General features: G+C 58.0%; 3 protein-coding genes across 3 annotated transcripts; 2 read left to right on the forward strand and 1 right to left on the reverse strand.

Annotated features, from left to right (window-relative positions):
- Positions 1–195: 195 nt before the first annotated feature.
- Positions 196–2,972, forward strand: LOC123034892 (phosphoglycolate phosphatase). The gene is made up of 2 exons (XM_044452638.1): positions 196–799; positions 918–2,972. Exons 1-2 carry the CDS (start codon positions 196–198, stop codon positions 1,241–1,243), a joined length of 930 nt encoding a protein of 309 aa, XP_044308573.1. The 3' UTR covers positions 1,244–2,972.
- A 3,561-nt stretch (positions 2,973–6,533) lies between these two features.
- Positions 6,534–12,025, forward strand: BRICD5 (BRICHOS domain containing 5). Its single transcript, XM_044452532.1, has 6 exons — positions 6,534–6,572; positions 7,563–7,694; positions 8,871–9,023; positions 9,791–9,898; positions 11,145–11,298; positions 11,931–12,025. Exons 1-6 carry the CDS (start codon positions 6,534–6,536, stop codon positions 12,023–12,025), a joined length of 681 nt encoding a protein of 226 aa, XP_044308467.1.
- A 242-nt stretch (positions 12,026–12,267) lies between these two features.
- On the reverse strand, positions 12,268–18,988 carry MLST8 (MTOR associated protein, LST8 homolog). The gene is made up of 8 exons (XM_044452624.1): positions 18,580–18,988; positions 18,401–18,452; positions 16,449–16,611; positions 15,629–15,704; positions 15,330–15,482; positions 15,062–15,186; positions 13,577–13,740; positions 12,268–13,254 (listed from the first exon to the last, which is right to left on the reverse strand). Exons 1-8 carry the CDS (start codon positions 18,706–18,708, stop codon positions 13,136–13,138), a joined length of 981 nt encoding a protein of 326 aa, XP_044308559.1. The 5' UTR covers positions 18,709–18,988; the 3' UTR covers positions 12,268–13,135.
- Between the last annotated feature and the right edge of the window lie 276 nt (positions 18,989–19,264).

Genomic DNA, 19,264 nt, shown 5'->3' on the forward strand with positions numbered 1-19,264 from the left:
CAGCGGCGTCGTGGAAGGAGCGCAGGAGGCGGTCCCGCGGCGAGGCAGACGCCGTCCAATAGCCGCCGCACGAGGGCGGGGCCTCCCCGCCCCCGACCAATCGGCGCCGCCGGTGGGCGTGAGGAGCCGCGTCTCCGCCCGCGCCCTCGAGTCTGGGCCGCGCCGTCGTCTGCCCGCCCGCCTTTCTGCCCGGCGATGGCGGCCAAGCGGTGCCAGCGGCTGGAGCCGGCGCTGGCGCGGGCGGCGCTGGCGGAGGCGGACGCGCTGCTCTTCGACTGCGACGGCGTGCTGTGGCGCGGCGAGGCGGCCGTGCCGGGGGCGGCCGAGGCGCTGGGCCGGCTGGAGGCGCGCGCGGGCAAGCGGCTCTGCTACGTCACCAACAACTCCTCGCGCACGCGCCAGGCCTACACGGAGAAGCTGCAGCGCCTCGGCTTCCCGCCGGCCGAGCCGCGGCAGGTCTTCGGCTCCGCCTACTGCTCCGCACGGTACCTGCGCCGCGCGCTGCCGTCCGGCGCCGCCGCCTACGTGGTGGGCGGGGCGGCGCTGAGCGCGGAGCTGGAGGCGGCGGGCGTGGCCCACCTGGGCGCCGGCCCCGCCCCCGCGCCCGGCTCCGCCCTCTTCGGCGCGCGCGCCCCGCTCGACCCCGCCGTGGGCGCCGTGCTGGTGGGCTTCGACGAGCACTTCAGCTACGGCAAGCTGTGCCTGGCGCTGCGCTACCTGCTGGAGCGCGACGGCTGCCTGCTGGTGGGCACCAACCGCGACCACCGCCTGCCGCTGGAGGGCGGCAGCGCCGTGCCCGGTACGCGCCCGGGCGGGCGGGGGGGGCGCGCCTCCCTCCCTCCCTCCCTCCCTTCGCGGGCTCGGCCCCGGCCCCGGCCCCGGCCCCGGGCTGAGCGCCTCTTCCCCTCTCCTTCCAGGGACCGGCTGCCTGGTCAAGGCGGTGGAGACGGCGGCCGAGCGCGAGGCGTTCATCGTGGGCAAGCCGAGCCGCTACATGTTCGAGTGCGTGGCCAGCGAGTTCCGCATCGACCCCGCGCGCACCATCATGGTCGGCGACCGCCTGGACACGGACATCCTCATGGGCAACAGCTGCGGCCTGACCACGCTTCTGACCCTCACGGGGGTCACCACACTGGAGGAGGTGGAGGGCCACCGCTCCAGCGACTGTCCCCAGCGGAGGAGCCTGGTCCCCGACTACTACGTTGACAGCATAGCGGACCTCCTCCCTGCGCTTCAGGATTGAGCAAGGGGGTCGCCCCAGACAGTGTGTCTCGCCCTGCCCTGCCCTGCCCTGCCTGCGGGAGCGTGTCACGGCTCCTGCTGCCATGCACAGAGTCGCTGCTTGCAACTTAAGATGCTTTTAGTGCATAATTTGCCGTCTGAGTTGTTTACAAATTCCTTTTAAAATGCACTTTGTAACAAAGAGGGAAGTGTGTTGCATACATTAGCTTTTCCGATGTTGTGAAACTTCCAGTATGTCTGAAAGCACCCACAGTGTTAAGATATCAGGGTAAAGCCTTGCTCAATTGGGTTGAAAGGGATCGGGCAGCTTTGGTTAAACCTTGCACTGTGGTCTTTTGTGGAAGTTATAGCCCATGTTGGGAAATTCAGGGAACCAAGCAGCTGGAGGGCAGTTGCTCTTTTTCGGTCTCTAAAGCTCAACTTTAAGCTTACTCAGGTCCCAGTTTTAGACAGCTTGTTTCAGAGATGATTTCAGGGAAAAGGAGATCACCTGTATGCCCATCTGTGTCCTTGCTGTTGTTTCTCCTTTCCACACAACCATTTGCACTCGCTCAATATGCAAAACGTGAATGATAATGTGGCGTTCTGTGTGTTCTCACAAGATAATAGATGTGTGTATATATAGTGATGTGAAGAACGTCAGATAATCTATTTTAAAAGTGATTATAATATATTGAAGGTGGGTTTTATTGATCTGGAGGGATGTAACTAATCAGAATTCTTCCTCATGCTTTTCAGTACGTACCACAGCAGTACCAGCATAATCCACTAAGTAACACCATTTCACTAAGCAGACAGGTTGCTTGAACATTGAGCAGGAATTCAAATATGACACACAAACATGGCCTGGCTCACTTGTGAGTCTTGGAGGCAAAGGTGACTTGCATAACCGGTACCTTCATAAATGGTTGCAGTTCTGCTCGGCGGCTATTTTGGTGTCAGCGCTGGTGAAGCAAATATAGCAACTTGCTCAGGGCTTCCTGTCAGAGCTCACTTGTTAGGTTGATTGGAGGACCCAAAAAACTCCTTTGTAGATTTGCCTTGCTTGAAAAGGGATGTCGAAGCTCCTTTGTTCTGCCGTTTTGTGGGCAGCATAAAGAGCTGCACTTCCTAGTGCTACATCTCAAGAAATTAGACATGATAATGTAGAAACCTAACATTTGGCAATCAGGATATTTCATCTTTCAGATGTAACCTTTATGACCCTGGCTATGGGAAGATGACGCTTCCTGTACTGCAGATGCTCGAAACTTCTGAGCTTGCCACGTTTTCATGCAGCAATAATTGTGTTCTCCACAGTGGAAGATACTTTCTGTTTATTAAGTTAGTGTCAAAGTTCACACTTTTTAGGAAGCATTTAAGGTGCACAGTGAGATCTTCCCTGCTTCTTAAAAGAAAGTGTGCCCTTTTTAGGATTATCAAACCCTCATTTGTAAACTTAAAGATTGCTTTCCACTTTTGATAATTCAAACTGTTTATTTCTGTTTGGAATGACTGTAAAATACCATAATGTCCTTTTGGGGACTTTTGCTTATGCAATTCTGGAGAGATTCAGTCAAGAGCGTATTGTTTAGACCTTCTCTGCAGCTGTTCAGACAAACTTGCCAACCCCTTGCACTCTTTTTATCTTTGTTGCGAAACTCTGCTGGTGAAAGACAAAAGTAGTCTCTGTAAAACTGTTCAAGAACTTCAGGCCTATACTTGAGTCACATTAAACATACATCTCACTACTTCTTTGTGTTAGTCATCTTTTAATTTTACATTATTTGAATTTTACTAGTAGTTCAACTAAATGATTTTGGGAGGAAAAGTCTCTTCTCCCTGCTTTCATATTAGAACAATCTATGCATGTTTTCATTCAATTTTTCTGTATCTGCTTGAGTATACCACAACTAAGCTAAACTGATTCAATTCAGAGAAATTCTATATCTTACAGTTTAAGATACGAGGCCAACAGCATACACTTCCTTGCACTATTTAACATTTAAGGGGAAAATGCACTGTAAACTCACACTACTTTCATTATAGAGCTATCTGTGCACTTTTTCTAGGAAGAACGTCCCAAGAGAAAAGTTAATGTCAATTTGAAAAGTGTTACATCTGTAAAATCGGTATCAATTTTATATTTAGAACAGGGTTTTTAGAAATCAAAAACTTTACAGAGGACAAACACTTTGGCGAGAAGACCCTCCTCTGTTGTCTCTTCTTGTGCACTCGGGAGGCCTTTGTGTCCTTGGCTATGCCAACCCCTGGAGACAAGCCTTGGCACAGAAATGCAGGAGCGTGAGGTTAGTGGGCCATCCAGCGGTGGTTCTTGGCATGCACTGCCAGATAGCCAAAGTATGCAGCTGTTGGGTGGCGACACGGGAGAAGCTCTCAAAGCCGTGAAGCTGGTCAGGCCCCTGAGCCCAGGACGCAACATGAACAGAGGAGAGGAGAGCTAGCCAGCCAGAAGGTCAGCATGCCGAGAGCAGGCATGCTCTTTTTCCAACCGAGCCCTCAAAGGGATTGGGCCCAGACATATTCCAAAGGAGGGCTTTCAGAAGTAGTTGTTTAGATTGGGTCAATGAGACCCTCTGTGCATGCTCAGAGATACCTTTCTGGGGCTATTTGAGTTTATTGGATATCCCATGGTGCATAAAGAGCTTTTGCAAAGGAATGGTCTGTTGCTCTGAAAGTGTGAAGGCAGGAAAACCACTTCATGACCTGGAGAGCAAACATGGCACAGGGAATAAAAGGAACGCAGTATTTGGTGTCTATTACTGGCCCCCTAGTCAAAGGGAAGGTGAGGATGAAACTTGAAAGGAAAGGCACGTTCAGTGTTTCAAGGAGGCAGGATGTCGGCATTGTAGGGAACTTCAATTTCCCTCATACCTGTTGGGAGACAAATGCTGCCAAGCACGGCCCCCCGGGAGATCCCTAACCTGTTGCTGATCACTTCCTCCAACAGAAAGTGGAGGAAGGAACCAGAGAAAGGGCTCTCCTTGGCTTGATTCTAACCAGCAGGGAAGACCTCGTGGGCAAAGAGGCGGCCCCAGGAACTGAGGAAAGCAGCCTGGCCGTACTTGAATGCCTGACTCTACAGGAAGCAAAGGCCCCGTGTAACTAAACATGTACCCCGGATTTTTGGAAAGAACAGGATTTGAATAAACACAACAATCATAAGTAAAGTCCCTGGCAAGTAACACTCATGAGTGGAGACCAAGATGGGTGGCATTTTTTAAAAAAAGGGAATTCTAGAGACACAATTACAAACAATCCCAAGGAAAGAGGGTAGAAAGCAACAGAAAAACCCCGTGTGGCTTCACAAAAATGCTTCGAGCTGATCTGAAAACAAAAAGGGACATGTTTAGGAAAGGGAAGGGAGGCCAGGCTACAAAGCAAGAATACAGGCGGGTGGCACGGAGTTGCGGGGGCGGCCTCAGGAAGGCTAAAGCTAGGAATGCTTTACATGAGGTCAGCAAGGGATGCTAAAAGCAACAAAAAAAAGCTTTCTTCAGATACGTCCGAAGTAAAAGACAGACAAAATAATGGGGGTCCAACTATTCAATGTGGATGGCCAAATGATACTTACTAAATTACTTAAATGAAAGGGAGGCAGTATCACCAGCGCAGATCTGGTTCCAGCTTGCAAAGTCGATGCCCTGTTTGTTCCGAGGCTGTTCAGGGGGCATGAAAGGGCTGCTAGAGCAGAAATGGAATGAAGATTGTTTTGGCTGAAGGCGTGCCCGAGGAAAACATGCCCAGCTTTTACCTTCAGCCACGAAGCACCAGCATGCTTGCTGGATTCCTGAAGTCGGAGACGCACATAAAAGCATTCCTCTTTCCCTGGGTCCCAAACAGCAGAGCAAGGAAGCAGTGTGATCTCTTGCCAGGTGAAATAGCTTGGAAGGAAGAGATGTCAGGTGCTCATAAAAGGGTGAAAAATGATGAGAAGGACACCCTGTCATCTTAGCCTTGCCCCCAGATCTTCGGGCGAGCTTGCTACAGAAACGCCAGGGCTTTTTCAATGCACCATGTGAGTGGGCCCAGTTCTGGTGGGGCTCCAGTGGGAAGTCCTCATGGAGAGCCCTCCTTTTGATAGGTATCGGAGACCTTTGTTTCTACTGAATTTCGTATTTGTTAACAGTGCATGTGCTTCGTTAATTTTATGCCAGGTCCCAAACCCAAGAAATGTACAGTTTAGAAATAGTCGGGTGGGGGCATAAGGAAATGGGGAAAATATGCCATTTTTTGGCAGGTGAACTGGGGTTCTGACCACCTCCCCTTCCTTGTTCTGCCTTTCAAAGGCTGGTGCTTCCCCTTCAGGCATGCCTCTGTGAAGGTCCCGCTCCGCTTCCAGTACATGGACCCCTCAAAGACGGACACACTCTGGCTCCACCAGGGCCATCTCTCCCTCCACAGCAGGCACTCATCCAGTACGGTTTCATGTGTCCTGGGCTGATGGGGCAAAATCCCAGGACCTTTGAGGAGGTTGCTACATGCAACCCAAGGAAGGAGCAATCCCTTGCATTAGGCAAAATCCATTGTATGTACTACTTTCCATCCCGCTTTGTAAAATATGAGCTAGTAAATTTGGGGTGGGGTGGTTCAGGACAAACTTCCTGTAGGGTTTCTGATAACAGAACCTGGGTTTTTCCAGCTTTACTAGCCATTAGGTTTGGCTTTTGTTTTGGTGTTTATTGTTACTAAATTCATCCCTCTCTTTAAAGATAGAACAATCCATTTGCCCCCGCATTTTAAAATGGTAAATGGGATGGCTCCAAGGGGCACCGATAATGAGCTGGTATCCTGCAATGTGGAACAGGCACCTCCATTTAACTCCTTCCGTCACCGCAAGTTGTGCTGCGGCGCGCCACGCACCGGCAAGGAGGCCGCTGGAGCGGGCAGGAGCGGGCAGCCATCACTCGCCGCCACCTCTGCGGCACCGGAGCTCAAGGGCAGGCTGCCACGCATCCCGACTCATGTTCGCCTCCTCCCTGCGAGCCAGAGAGGGGTCTTTGGGCAGCGAGGCCCCGCACAAAGCTCCCAATTGTGCTCCCATGAATGCAGCGGCTGTCTCGCCGGGAAGGGCCAGGGCAACATCTCTCCACGGCCCGTCCCCTCCCGCTAGTTGCCAAGTCTCGGGTTTCACCTGCACGTGTTTCTCCCCCGCAGAGGTGCCAGGGTGCGCAGCCTGGCTGGCCTGGGGGCGCATTCTCGGGTTTCCAGCGGGATCCTGCGGGCTCAGAAGATGAACAGCCTCTGCACTGCCAGACGACAGAGCCGGAGCAGCAAGGCCAGCGTCCAGGATGGAGGAGCAGGCTGTGGCCCACACAACCCCCTCGCTGGTAAGGCCCCTGCCCTTCCCCCCCAGGAGCCCCTCCGTGGCCCCTGCAAGCATCCTTGACCCACCAAACTGGTACGTTTTCCACTTCAAGGGCTGCTGCGCAGCTGCCTCTGCCAGAGCGCTTCCCGTGGGTTATGCCCTTGTCCCCAGCTCCTGGAGAGGTGGGCAGAATGGGATGCCAGCAGCCCAAGTGAGCTTGGCTTGCAGTGGGGTGAACCAGGAGGGCTGCAGCAGGCGGTTATGGGAAGTGAAAGGGCTTGAAGGCTTCCCAACTCTGCTGTAGAAGCACCCCCTTATTACTGGGGAGCAAAGAGCTGTCTCATGGGAAGATTAAGGAATGGGCTTCAAATCTGCTTTCACAAGCTCTCAGGCATCCACGTTTAATCCATACTGCATTAAACACTGGCATTAAATGGATTTTTAAGGTGCAGGGCAGTGTAAGACATCTGCAAAACACAGTATTAAACATTCCATTTGAAAAAGCCATTTAAATACCTAATTTCAGTCCCTCAGGGCTAAAGATTAAAGATCAAACCTCCTTTATGTCCTGAAATGGTGTGGAAACTTAGAAATATGTATTTTTGCATTGCTTGTCTCTCCGTATGCTTTTGCATAATATTTTGAACACAGTAAGTTGGTCAAATGTTTCAATTTCTTGAGGAAATTGGAATGTGATCTACAAAACTGCAGTGAACTGTGGCCAAAATGATTCAAGCACAATACATACCTGAATGTTGATGGTCCAGAGTTTTGGGGAAACAGGTCCATTTGTCAAGCAAAAAACCCAAATTTTCCATGTTTTTCCAGTAATATAAACTGGACTGGTAAACCCTAAATTCCTCACATTCCGTAACTCCCTCTTGCCATTTATTTTTTTAAGGATTAACCAACTTAGGCCAAAAAGAGATCTCGTTTCTTAATATGATGGTTGCAGTTGGACATCTCTGCCAGTTGCAGGGCGCTTGACCGATGGGTTTGCCTTGAATCTTAGGAGAGGGCTCCCCCTCCTGAATCCAGAAGCCCTCCCAGGATATGTTGGGCCATCCTTTCTGTCGTTTTGATCTGTGTGGTTCTCTGCATCATGGTGGCAGCCGCTTTCAGCTTCAGTCCATCTTCTTCCAAGGTAAGGGGCTCCCCTACCCATTCCTAGCTTTTGCACGAGGCTACAGCAGCGTGCATTTCCAGGGAGTAAGCCTTGCTGAATTCAGAGGGACCTATTTCTGTGTAAACATATATAGGACTGTATTATCAGCAACTTAAGCCAGGGTGGGAGGAAGCCCCCTTAGTGCAAGCAGTGTGGTTTCCCCATGAACTGCAGCCAGCTCCTGGGTGTCTGTGCAGAAATGAGTGCTGATCCCTATCTCCCCCTTTGGCCGGTTCCTGCGCAGGGTGGTTGGCTGGACCAACTCTGGGAGCAGGACACACCCCGGAGACCACGGGGTCCAACCACTGCTCTGTGGCGGGCTGCCTGAGGCTCCTGCAGCATCCCTGGTGGGTGGGCACCCAGCCCCTGCCGGCTGGTGCTGGGGGTCAGACTAGATGGGCCGGGAGACCCCTTCTGACTCGCTCTGTTTCTCAACCCCCTCAGTGGAGGAGGAGCAAGCCTTTCCGAGGCAGGGGCTCTTCCAGACCCCACCTTTCTTCCTATTAAGCCAGCAGCTGCCCTCTGCAGGTTCCATCTGCTGGTCTGCTCTTGCCCTCCGGAACCGCAGAGAACAACTCCGCGTCACCTCCTGCTCGCTTTTGGAGGATCACGATGCTGTGTTCCTGGTCTTTTCCTGAGGCTAAATATGCTTGTCTCTCAGTCATCCCTCCTGGGGCTTGCTTTCCGGGCCCCTCGCCACCCCAGCCGCTCTCCTCCAGATGCACTCCCCCTTGCCAATGTTCTTCTTAAAATGTGGCTCCCTGAACAGGGCGCAGGACTCCAGAAGCCGCCTGCCTGGTGCAGCCGCCAGCCCAGAGGCCACAGCTCCGTCCCTTTCCCGCATCCACCGCCTCCTCTCGTGACAATTTCTGCAGGAGCGCTTCACCAGGTGTGAGAAAGGGCTTCCTTTTGCCCACCCTTCACCACACCTCCACTAAAAGCTCCGGAGAGGAAATGTTGTGCGAGCTATTCTTAGCTGTGCCCTGCTTGTGATTTGATCAACTCTCCTGTACCCAGACGTGTTTTCCAGCGTTCAAGATGCACGCTGCCCCGTCGCCCGCTCCGTGCCCAGACGCGCCCCAGGTGCCGGATGGAGCCCTGTGTCAGGGGACGGCCCGCCCGGCTGTTCCCGGAGTCACCCAGGCGCCTTTGTAGCCTCTTTTGCAGGTGGTCCGGCTGAACTTGCAGAACCGCCCAGGGTCCCCCATGAATCAGTCGGCCGTTGTGAGTAAGTCCAGGAATACCGTGACTTACTGTGTAACTTCCCCAAGTAACCAGACGACATCAGTCCTGTTTGACTGTAAGAATGTGAGTGTTTCATTGTTGCTGCCTCCAGAAGGGCACAGCAAAGGGCCGGGTGGGCCACAGCGCAGGGGCCTCTCGGGGCGGAGGGGCTGGCTTTCAGATGCAGCCCCCGAACCGCGACACTGCGGGGCGGCCCTGTGCCACGCTCTGCTGGCCGCCCGCAGTTGCTGGCAAGAGACCAGAGCAGGGACCGGGCCGATGCAGCCCCTGCCGGAAGCGTGTTGCCGCAGCCAGCAGGGGAATGGCGTCCACACTCCTCGCAAGTGCAATGCCGGGGCTCGGCTGTGGAGGGACACCCGCAGGCCTCGTGCCTGGAACGGGACGAGAGAAAAGGCCGAGGGACACACGCGGAGCATTTCCCCCTTCTTCCCGCCCCCAAGGAGCTCCCAACCGGGAGCAACTGGCATCGCCTGTCCTGCCCGGAGTGTTTCTCTTCCTTCCCCAAGCATTTCCCTTGTGTGTTGCACCTCTTTGATTGCAAGCTCGCAGCAAAGTCTGTCCCATTTGCTGATTCACAGTAAGCTGCTCCAGAAGCTCTTCCTGGCTGAGCAGCATGATAAAAAATACCGAAAATGTATGCAATAAGCGTATGCACACAACCGTGTGCTGGAAAGGCATAGTGTCCAGGCCAGGAGAGCGCCACTGCTGGGCGGCCTGCCCTGCTTCCTCCTCCTCCCCAGCTGAACCCCTTGGAGGCCCCCACCCCACCGGGAGAGGTGCCTGCAAGACCAGCCAGCCCCCCGGTGGAGCTGACCCCCCTCTCTGTGCAGGGGTATGTGTGCTACAAGCCTGCCGGGCAAAGCAGCTGCTACCTGAGGACGATGGAGGCCCAGGACCGAGAAGCCGTGCAGATGTCCTTCAACCTGTCGGAGCCCGGGGTGAGCAGCCCCTGGCCTGGCACTCCTGCCCGGCGGGCCGGTTCTCTCGGCGGAAGGAAGTGCAGGAGAAAAGGGCGCCGTCCGGGGGGTGTTGACAGACAGCAGCTGACGGCCAGCCCGGCGGAGCGGAGCCCTCCTGGGCCATGGCCAGCTATTTCCGCAGGCTGGTGGTGGCTCACAGCACCAGAGGGCAGCCTGGCAGGCTCACTATGGGTGGAAACGGGTCGTTGGGTCAGCGCTTGGTCTGACCTGGGAGGGCAACCCTGTCGCTCGGGAAACAGCTCTGTGCTGCCTCTGCCAGGGAGGCCCAGCCTCACAGGCCGGGCCCCTTCCCAGCCCTTTCGCCCAGCCCAGCTGAAGGTATTCCCGGCGTGTGCTCGGCTGCGGAGCGGGGCCCTCCTGGTGCCGGGGCAGGCGCACTGCAGAGCCCAGCGCAGCGCAGCTCCGAACACAGAACGCGCCTCTGCTGCCCGAGGCACCCTCCTGTCCGCCAGGCAAGCAACAGCGCTCTCCGCAGCAGCTTTTTGCCAACAGGTGCAGGCACAGAGCCGGTGGTTGTGCTGCTGCCAGCTTCAGCAGCACGGTGGCCACAGAAAAATGGCTTGTGTGCGGTGGGGGAAACAAACAAGCTGCACTGACCAAAGAGCAGGCGAGGGGCTTCTCTCCGTCGCTTCACAAGATGCAGGAGGCCATCTTCCCAAGGATATACCGCAGCCCTTCAAGCAACATGCGAACAGCTCCTTGGCCGAGGGCAAGGCGAGCCGTCACTCGAGGAAAGAGGGGCCTGGCTGGGGCTGAAGGCCAGCGCGCGGCTGCTTCTGGCTCCATTTTGCCGCCAGGCTCCAGGGCAGCTCTGCTAACCGCCCCCCACCCGGACTTGGCAGAGATGGAGGGACAGCTTCTGGCCTCTGCCACAGACAGCCTTGCGCCCAATTGGAACACTTGCCCCACGCCAGCAGCCTTGCCTGGAGAGGCCGAAAGCCACCCCCGGGCCCTCGCGGGGGCGCTCCCCTGGGAAGCAGGCTGGGTTCTAGAGAACCCCGGCCGGGCTCAAGCATGCGGCGCAGGCACACCACCCTGCCAGCGCTGCATGTTCCTACGCCTGGCGCCCGCTTCGGGGGCAGCGGCAGCACGGACGCGGCTGTGGGCGGAGCCGTGTGCTGTCCGCGATGCCCCGGGCAGGACGCGTGGGAGCAGGGAGGGCTCTGCAGGGCCCCGTCTCCACGTCTTGCCTCCTGCTTTCCAGGCTGACCAGCTTCTGCTTCCCAACGACAAGACCCAGTACTACCGCGAGTTCCTGGGAGTTGTGCCGGGGAGAGGGGTGCAGCCCGAGGAAGCAGGAGAAGCCACCCAGGCCCTGTGTGGGCAGCTGCCCATCTACTGGGTCAAGAGGAGAGACGGTGAGGTGCACCCCCCCAGGCCTTCTGGGGAGGGGGGGAGCAGCACAGCTAAAGCTAGTGTGGGGGAGGACACACCGGATGCCCCCACACGCCCTTGATGGTGTGGCAGGTCCAGCAGGGTGGCCCCAGAGGACGGCAACTCCCCGCTGCCCCAGCGGGACAAAGGGCCGAGGCAGAGCGCCGCCAGCCCTTCCCGGGGCCGGTGGGAGCAGCTAGGCCTGGTTCCCCTGCGCCGAGCCGCCCACTGCGACCAGCCCCCCCCCCCCGGCGGGAAGGATGAGTGCCAGCCCCACGCTGCACTCCAAATGCTGCACCAGGCGCAGTGCACGAGGGTCCGGGGCGCTCACACTCTGCTCCCTCCCAGCAACCCTGCAAGGGCTTGGTGGGCCGGACAGCCCCTCGGTCTGCCAGAAGGCAGGAATAGTCCAAGTAGCGGAGCCCTTCGCAGGCCCCCAGAGGCTGACCCCAACGGCGAGATCTAGGGAATCGCTGTGGAGAAGTGCCACTGCTACCAAACGCGGGGGAGTCCGCTTGTCCAGCGGAGCAGCAGCCTGCCTTCGTGTTCCGAATCCAGCGCACGGCCTCCCCCCCCCTCGGAACGCGGCTGCCCTCACGGCCCGTTTCCCTTGCAGGCCCTCCAAAGCAGCGGCTCATCTACCTGTGCATCGACATCTGCTTCCCGAGCAACATCTGCGTCTCCATCTGCTTCTACTACCTGCCCGAGTGACCACCCGGCCGCGGACCACCCCTCCCCGCCGCCAGCAGGGGCGAGCGCAGCCGCCTCAGCCCCCTGCGTCTCCGGGCTGCAGCAGGGCCCGCGGCCCCCCTCCGAGCACCACTCCCGGGCTGGGCCTCCAGCACCGCAGTTCCCCAGCAAGGATGTGTGGTGGTCCTATCGGTGTATGTGCTGTATGTGCAGAAAGTCCTACTTTCCACAGCAGCCGGTAAATAATTGCTCTTGGACAGAAGTAGTTGCATGAACTTTCGGTTGAGTCTGACACATACAAGCACGGTGTAAAACAATTTTTTCTAACCATTTTGTACAAGACTAGTTGTCCTGATGTGATACCAAATAAAAGCAGAGAATGAGGACTGATGGAAGTGGTGTGTTGGGCGTCAGCGAGAGAAACCAAGAGCTCCTGCAGCTGCTTACGAGACTCGCTGTGCATCTGCCCCGGCGACGAGCTTCCGGGGCCCTTCCGCAGCACTCCTGTGAGCCAGGATGAAGCACGGGCTGCGGGGAAGCCCAGCCTTGCAGCAAAACCGGCAACACCTTGTGGCACCTGCAGATCACGAATGCCGCAGGGAGCGCTCCATTACTTCTGACTCCGCGAAGGGTGGCGGCTGAAGGGCCTCTCGGGAAGGGCGGCTTTTCCCTCCTGTCCCAGACCTGTCCAGCCTGTGGCGTGCGGCCAGCAGTGTGGGAGGCGGCGGCTGGGAAGGCAGGTCGCGGGGTGCACGCTTGCCCGCCGGCAGCAGGCAGCCCACCTCTGCGGGGGCACGCAACCAACCTCCCGCTGCAGCCCCGTCCCTTGTTCTTAGTGGGAGGCGCAATGTGGAGCCGAGGTGAAACACCACGTCGGCAAAGCGGATCAAGGAAGGGGCCAGAACGGCTTAAGTGAAGGGGCGGGGCGTGCGGGTCCTCCAAGGGAGCCCGTTTCTCCACGAGTGACGGGCCGCTTGCAGACCTCCCACAGAGGACGGGGGCAGACCTCCGCACTCCCCTGGCCAGCCAGCATCCCCCACGCCTGCAGCTGCTGCACGCCTCCCCTGTGGCCGGGGGCATGGTGCAAGTCACCGGCACGCTCAAGCCACTGCGGCCTCCGCAGTCTTGCCTTCACCCCAACACACTGTCGTTGAACGCGAGGCAGACGACAGCCTTCTGGTGCCCGCTGTACTCCCTCTTGATCTCGCCCGTTTCCACACACCAAAGCCTGGCCAAATTGTCCGAAGAAGCTGGGGGGAAAGGAAGGCCGTGCAGTGCAGGCGGCTCCGAGCGCCCCTCGAGGGGAATGGCAGTCCGCGACGGAGCGCCTGGCAAGGGCCGCGCAGGGGCAGCCCCTCGCCCAGGCCTGCCTGCCCTCTGCCTGGCCCACGAGGCTGCCGGCCTCGCTCACGGGGCGGAGCTAATTCCGAGTGGGCAAGCAGCTGCACGGTGAACTCCATTTTCCCCCCAAGGCTGGGGAAAGTTCATCAGGGAAGTCCCCTGGATGCTCTGCTCCAGGCAGAGTCGCGGGGGGGGGGGGGGTCCCTGTCCACATGACCCGACCTTCCTCACCTGTGACAATGTACTGAGAATCGCCTGAAAAGGCGCAGTCCCACATCCAGCCACGGGACGTCTCACCGGGGTTGTTGCTCTTGATGCTCAGCTCCGTCATGAGAGAGAAGTTGGATGTTCTCCAGATCTTGCAGGTCTGGTCTGCGGAGCAAGTCGCCAGAAGCCTGGGACAAGGGGCAGGGGGAACGCGGCTCAGGGCCAGAACTCTCGCTGTCAGCGGGAAGCATCCGAAGCCCACACGCCACTCCCAGCGCGAAGGAGCGTGGGACACCGCTGTGGGCCAACTAAGAGGACGCGTGCAGGAGGGCTGCAGAGGCCCCCGAGTGCCGGGCGGAACTGCTGCATCAGCCTGGGAGCTGACCAGGGCAGCACCCCCGTTCCCTGCCGTGGCCGACCAGATGCCCAAGGCAGGGTGAGACGCTCTGCTGCACACCGAAGACACGCAGGAATGGACCCGAAGGGAGGGCTGTGTTTCCCGGGCATTCCAGTAATGTCTCTCTCCCTTCCTCGGGTCCGGCCTCTCCCTCAGAGGGGAACATCACCGACCGTCTGCAGCGCCAGCAGGACAGCGTTAGTCACGCAGCGCGCGCGCCACACTCCTGCTCAGTGCTCAAGGCACCCCGTGCACATTCTTTGGCAGGCGCTTCCTAGTGCGCAACTACGCCACTGCGGCTGCTGCTCTTTTCCGCACCTTTCGCCACTGGGGCGTGCGCTCATGTGCGCAGAGGACCAAAAAGGCCACCTCGGCCTGGCTGCTGCTACTGCTTAGCTGTGGCCGAGATGGTGACTGGGCTGCTTATCTTCCAGGCAGGGTGAGGCTCACCAAGGAACCCTCAGTTCCCCAGTACACAAGGATCCCTCTTGCTCTTAACACAAGCCCAGAATCCATTTCAACTGGTTCGTTGCCCCATCCAGGCTTTCCCTGAGAAATGACTGAACCAACCATGGCTGGTTTTCTGCATTGCTGGGTGGTTTGTTTTCCATTTGCAGCCAACACCAAGCCATGGGCTGCATTCTTGCTTAACACCCACAGTTAACTTGTACTTCCGGGCTCACACGTATCGACGACTCATAATTCAACAAGCGTGTGAGGCATGTTTTTCCACGCGAACAGGGTCAGCTGGAAAGCTCCCACCATGAAGCACCATCCCGACTCCAGTGGCGGCAGCGGCGCAGCACCAGGAGGATGGAGGAGAGGGCTTCTGGAAAGACCCCCGCCCCCACCGCTCCTTGGCCCCCGCCAACACTCGGGAGGGCAGAGCCTGCAGCCGCTGTGCCGGGCAACCGCCCGAGGGACAGGAAGCGCTTCCCCGTTGCGGCACGCGAGCCTGGCAACTTCCCCGCACCATCCCGCTGCAGGAGGGCCGCTCCCTCGAGTGCCATCCCCGCAGGACCACCAAGCCCGTGGTGGAGGGTCCTCAGAAAGCGGTGCTGCACCATGGCAGCCCCCTGCCCCAACGAGGCGCCCCCCTCCAGGCCACTCACGTGGAATCTGGGCTGAATTTGCACCGGAGAGCGTAGCGGTTGTGTGCAGGGATCTTGGTCTTGGGGATAAGCTGGGTCACCTCATCTCCAATGCCACCCGTGAGATTCCACACGTAGCAGTTGCCCTGAGGGGAGAGGCAGAGGGGCTCATGCCAAGACCCTCAGGGCCCCAGCCCTCCTCACCGGGTGCCCTCCCGAAGCCAGGGCAGAAGCTGCATGTGGCCACGCCGCAGCCCCCCCGCGGGCCACACTGGCTGCCCGCACTTACAGAGCTGTTGACGGCAGCCATGTAGCTGGCGTCGGGGTCGATGTGCACAGAGTTGACGGAGACCTCCGGCTCTGGAATGAGCTGCTCGTTGTGGTCGGTCTTCAGGTCCCAGATGTGAATGGCCCCACTCTGGTCCCCAACGATCAGCTCCGCCTGCGTGGGGAGAAATGCAGCCAGAGCACCATCCTGCGAGGGCACATGCCCCTTGAGCCCCGCGGCCGGCGCCAGGGAGCACCCGAGGAAAGCAGGGGAGGTACCGAGAGGAGGGTCTCCTGCTCTGGGCCGAAGCAGCCACGTACCTGGTTGGGGTGCAGGCAAACACAGCTGATGGGCGCGTTCACTTGGAAAATGCGCTGGCACTGGAGGTTGCGTGACCTGCAGCAAACGCAGCCAGCACAGCGGCAGTGAGCCCCAGGCTTGACGCTGGTGCATCTGGGAGCGCCAGGCCCGTGGGGAGCCGCCGGAGCCGCCAGACCTCCCCCTCTGCCCCCCCCCCCCCCCCCCCGCGAGGATCACGCCCTGCCCCTGCAGACTCTGGGGCGTCAACTGGGATGCACAACGGAACACCTGTGGCCCCTTGGATTTGCAAGGTTTCCCTGCAGGCTCTTGCTTTTCTACCGGTTTTTGTTCCCTGACTTTGGGACAAAGCACAACCGCATCCTGCCGACTTTACTAATTTTGCTTTAAAGATAACGGCTTGCAAGGCGCCCAAACCAACGGTGCCCCCAAGCCAAGCGGGAACCCCCCCCCCCCCCGGCCGCAACACAGCAGACCAACGTGCCGTGCTGGCACCCCTTGGGCCAAGTGGGAGGCCTGCATTCAGACCCCGACAGCATCTCCAGGGACAGAACCCTCCCCGAAGCCCTGGAGAGCCCACCTGCGGGGCAGGGCCTGGACTCGCACACGGTGTGCCCCTTCTCTCCAATGTCGCTGTTTATGCATGATCTGAGGAGAGACGCTGCTGTCCTGGGACCTGTAAAACTGCCAGCCTGTCCTCGGGAAGCATCAGGTCATGTACCACTGCCCCTTTTCTATGACTTGCAATCCACTAGAACTCATCCAGAGTGAGGTTTCTGATGCCGGCAAAGGGCAAGAGGCCCAAAAGGGCAAGAGGCCCACCTGAGGTCCCAGATACGGGCCATGCAGTCTTCACCACCTGTGTACATCCATCGGCCATCTTCGTGGAAGCCAACGGAGGTCATGTTCTTGCTTACCCCATCGTAGTTGATAACGGGATTGGGGTTGTTGGAGTTCAAGTCGTACATTCGGATGTGCTGATAGCCTGGATGAAAGACACGCCGAGTACTGCTGAGGACCTGGCTAAAGAAGAGGCAGCCCGGCCATCATGCACCTGCCTGGCAGGCGTGTTGCTGGCCCAAATCTCTGCCCCGGAGCCCCGAGTGTCCGCCGAAGCCGACGGAGGGTTTTGCCTCTCTCAGCCACCACGCAGGGGATGCTTCTCAGGCAGACTAAAGCTGGGAGGGAAGCATTCTCCCCACACAAATATTTCCCTGTGTGGCAATCAAGCTTTAAAATCCTTTCCCATTGATTTGGGGCGATCTGCTTCAGGATGCAGATTAAGCAAATCATTTATTTGAGGTTATTTGGATGAAAAATCAAAAATCAATTGATTTTTCATGGTTTTTTCTTATGAAATTCAAACAGACCCTTCATTACTTTTAAACACAATACACATAGGCACAAGTAGATCTGTGTCCCGCGGCCCTCGGCCACACCTGGACAGCTGCCGCAGGGACCCTGCTGGCTGTTTCTGAAGATCCATGCGCCTCCCAGAGGCCCCCATGACCTACAGAGCCCCTTTCATTCAAGCTCTTGCATTCCCAATCACCATATGTGGGTGCGAAAGCTGACAGGAAGAAAACGGATGCATCTGGCACATGGTGCTGGAGGAGAGCTTTGTGAATATGGTGGACAGGCAGAAAGACGAGCAGGCGGGTCCTAGAACAAATCTAGCTGGACCTTGCCCTGGAAGCAAAAGGGGTGAAGCTGAGGATTTTGCACTTTGGGCATGTCGAGAGAAGACAAGACTCACTGGAGAAGACAATTATGCCAGGGAAAGCCGAAGGCAAAAGAGCAGGAGGAAGACCAACCATGAGATGAATCAGTTCCATAAAGGACCCACAGCTGGTTTGCTCGGGGCTAGGAAGGACAGGCATTTCGGAAGGCATTCATTTGTAGGGTTGCCGTACGTTGGAGGTGACTTGGCAGTACACCACCACAACAAAGGCAAGCACACAGAGCCTCTTCCCACGTACTCCTTTCGACCCCACCCCAGCTGCACAGACAAATGGGGTCAGATGGGGTCTTCTTTACTGAGCCTCCTCAGTGCCTGGTAGCCGTCTGTTGCCTGCAGTTTCTGACATACACAGTAAGAGCCAGGCTACACCCAGTTTCACCAACAGTCCAAGACAGGTGAAGGGTAAAACACTAAGATACCATGCAAAGGAGGTTGGGGACATGCGGGGAAGGCTGTCTGCCCGGTCTGCTTGGGTTTCCTCCAGTCACAAGGCTGCTGGGCGCAGAGCTGCCAGGGAGGGGAGCGAAAACCCCACCAGGCCAGGAGACGACCACGCAGGTTCTTCTCTCCTCCTCTGGACTTGCTTGGGGGCCTCACCAATAGGCTTGGCTGCTCCCCAGAAAGAGAACACAACCTCAAAGAACCAAGGCCCAAACCAGAACCTGCCAAAGCAAGCCCCGGGTGTGCATGGAAGGAGAGGAGCAGGCATTTCCAGGGATCCAAAAGAAGCCCAGCACACAACGAGAAATGCGCCTGCAGCTGTGGCATTAACGTGGGGCTGGAAATGAGCCACCTGGCCCAGAGCACACCTGCCCTCAAGCCATGGAATCCTGGAACTGCAGCTTCGGGTCAATGTGCAGAACCTGCCTGCTGCAGCCTGTCTCTTGCTTCGTCATAGAACTACAATTTCCAGGATTCCTTGGCAGAAAAAACCATCTGTGCTGGATGAGGAACTAGCTTCTGCCACCGGTGTAGACGTCTCCTTGAACAGACAGGTTTCTGCTCTCGGTGGTCTCTGCCGCGGCACACGTACCTGCAGCTGCTATCATGGTGCGGTCCGGGGTGATCTCCAGTGCATTGACCTGCTGTAGTCATGGTTAAGGATAAGAGGAGCAGCTCGATGGGATGGCCAGAGGCAAACACACGCACAAAGACCAGCTCAGGAGAGCCAAAGCCTCCCCTCCGAGTGCTCTCAGCACGGCAAAAGGATACAGAATCTTGGTGCTGGACGGTGCGGGTGCAGATCCCGCTGTGGGCCTGCCAGAAGCGGACCGTGTGGTCATACCCAGCGGTGGCCAGGATGACCGGATCACTGCCGACTGTGCCTTGGGTTGTGTTCATGGCTCCAGTGCCGAGGGGTCAGGAGAGGAGAGGAGAGCAGAAGCGGGGATTCCCCACAAGCCTTCAGGCAGGCAGCTGGGGAAGGGCCAGGCGAGAGCCGAGAGGGCGCCAACGCGCTCAGCCCGCGTCCCTCTTGTCCCACGGCGCCTCCGAGGCTCCGCTGGCGTTCCCAGCCTCAGTTCCCCATCTGTGAAATGGGAATACCTGTGAACCGCGGCTGCGTGGCCGAGTATCCAGGCGGCACGCAGAGCACAAGGCAAGTTCCCGAGCGAAGGCCCTCGGAGCTCCCGACCAGCGCGGCCCGGAGGCGCTGCGCGGGGGCCTGTGTCTCGGCACGGCGCCGGCTGGGTCGGATCACCCGGGCGGACAGGGGGGCCCCCCGCGCGCCATGCGCTCCGCCGGCGCCCTCGGCCCCGACGCGCACGCTGAACGCCGGGGCGCACAGGCCCGAGCGCGCCACGCGTCCGGCCCGCGGCTCTCCAGCCTCGCGTGCACCGCCGCGCCCGGCACCCTCGGAGCGGGCGGGCGGGCGGGCGGGCCGGCCGCGCGGCCGGGG

The sequence above is a fragment of the Varanus komodoensis genome, unplaced genomic scaffold (assembly GCF_004798865.1).
Source record: "Varanus komodoensis strain SLA01 unplaced genomic scaffold, ASM479886v1 scaffold73, whole genome shotgun sequence".
Classification (NCBI taxonomy): domain Eukaryota; kingdom Metazoa; phylum Chordata; class Lepidosauria; order Squamata; family Varanidae; genus Varanus; species Varanus komodoensis.

Excerpts from the sequence above, each read along its gene's own strand:
- LOC123034892 (XM_044452638.1), top strand. The coding sequence starts at position 196 with ATGGCGGCCAAGCGGTGCCAGCGGCTGGAGCCGGCGCTGGCGCGGGCG. Across the intron at positions 800-917 it reads GGGCGGCAGCGCCGTGCCCG|GGACCGGCTGCCTGGTCAAG; the intron begins GTACGCGCCCGG and ends CTCTCCTTCCAG.
- BRICD5 (XM_044452532.1), top strand. The coding sequence starts at position 6,534 with ATGGAGGAGCAGGCTGTGGCCCACACAACCCCCTCGCTG. Across the intron at positions 7,695-8,870 it reads TCAGTCCATCTTCTTCCAAG|CCTCTTTTGCAGGTGGTCCG; the intron begins GTAAGGGGCTCC and ends GCGCCTTTGTAG. Across the intron at positions 11,299-11,930 it reads CTGGGTCAAGAGGAGAGACG|GCCCTCCAAAGCAGCGGCTC; the intron begins GTGAGGTGCACC and ends TTTCCCTTGCAG.
- MLST8 (XM_044452624.1), bottom strand. The coding sequence starts at position 18,708 with ATGAACACAACCCAAGGCACAGTCGGCAGTGATCCGGTCATCCTGGCC. Across the intron at positions 16,612-18,400 it reads CACCATGATAGCAGCTGCAG|GCTATCAGCACATCCGAATG; the intron begins GTACGTGTGCCG and ends TCTTTCATCCAG. Across the intron at positions 15,705-16,448 it reads GCCCGTATCTGGGACCTCAG|GTCACGCAACCTCCAGTGCC; the intron begins GTGGGCCTCTTG and ends CGTTTGCTGCAG.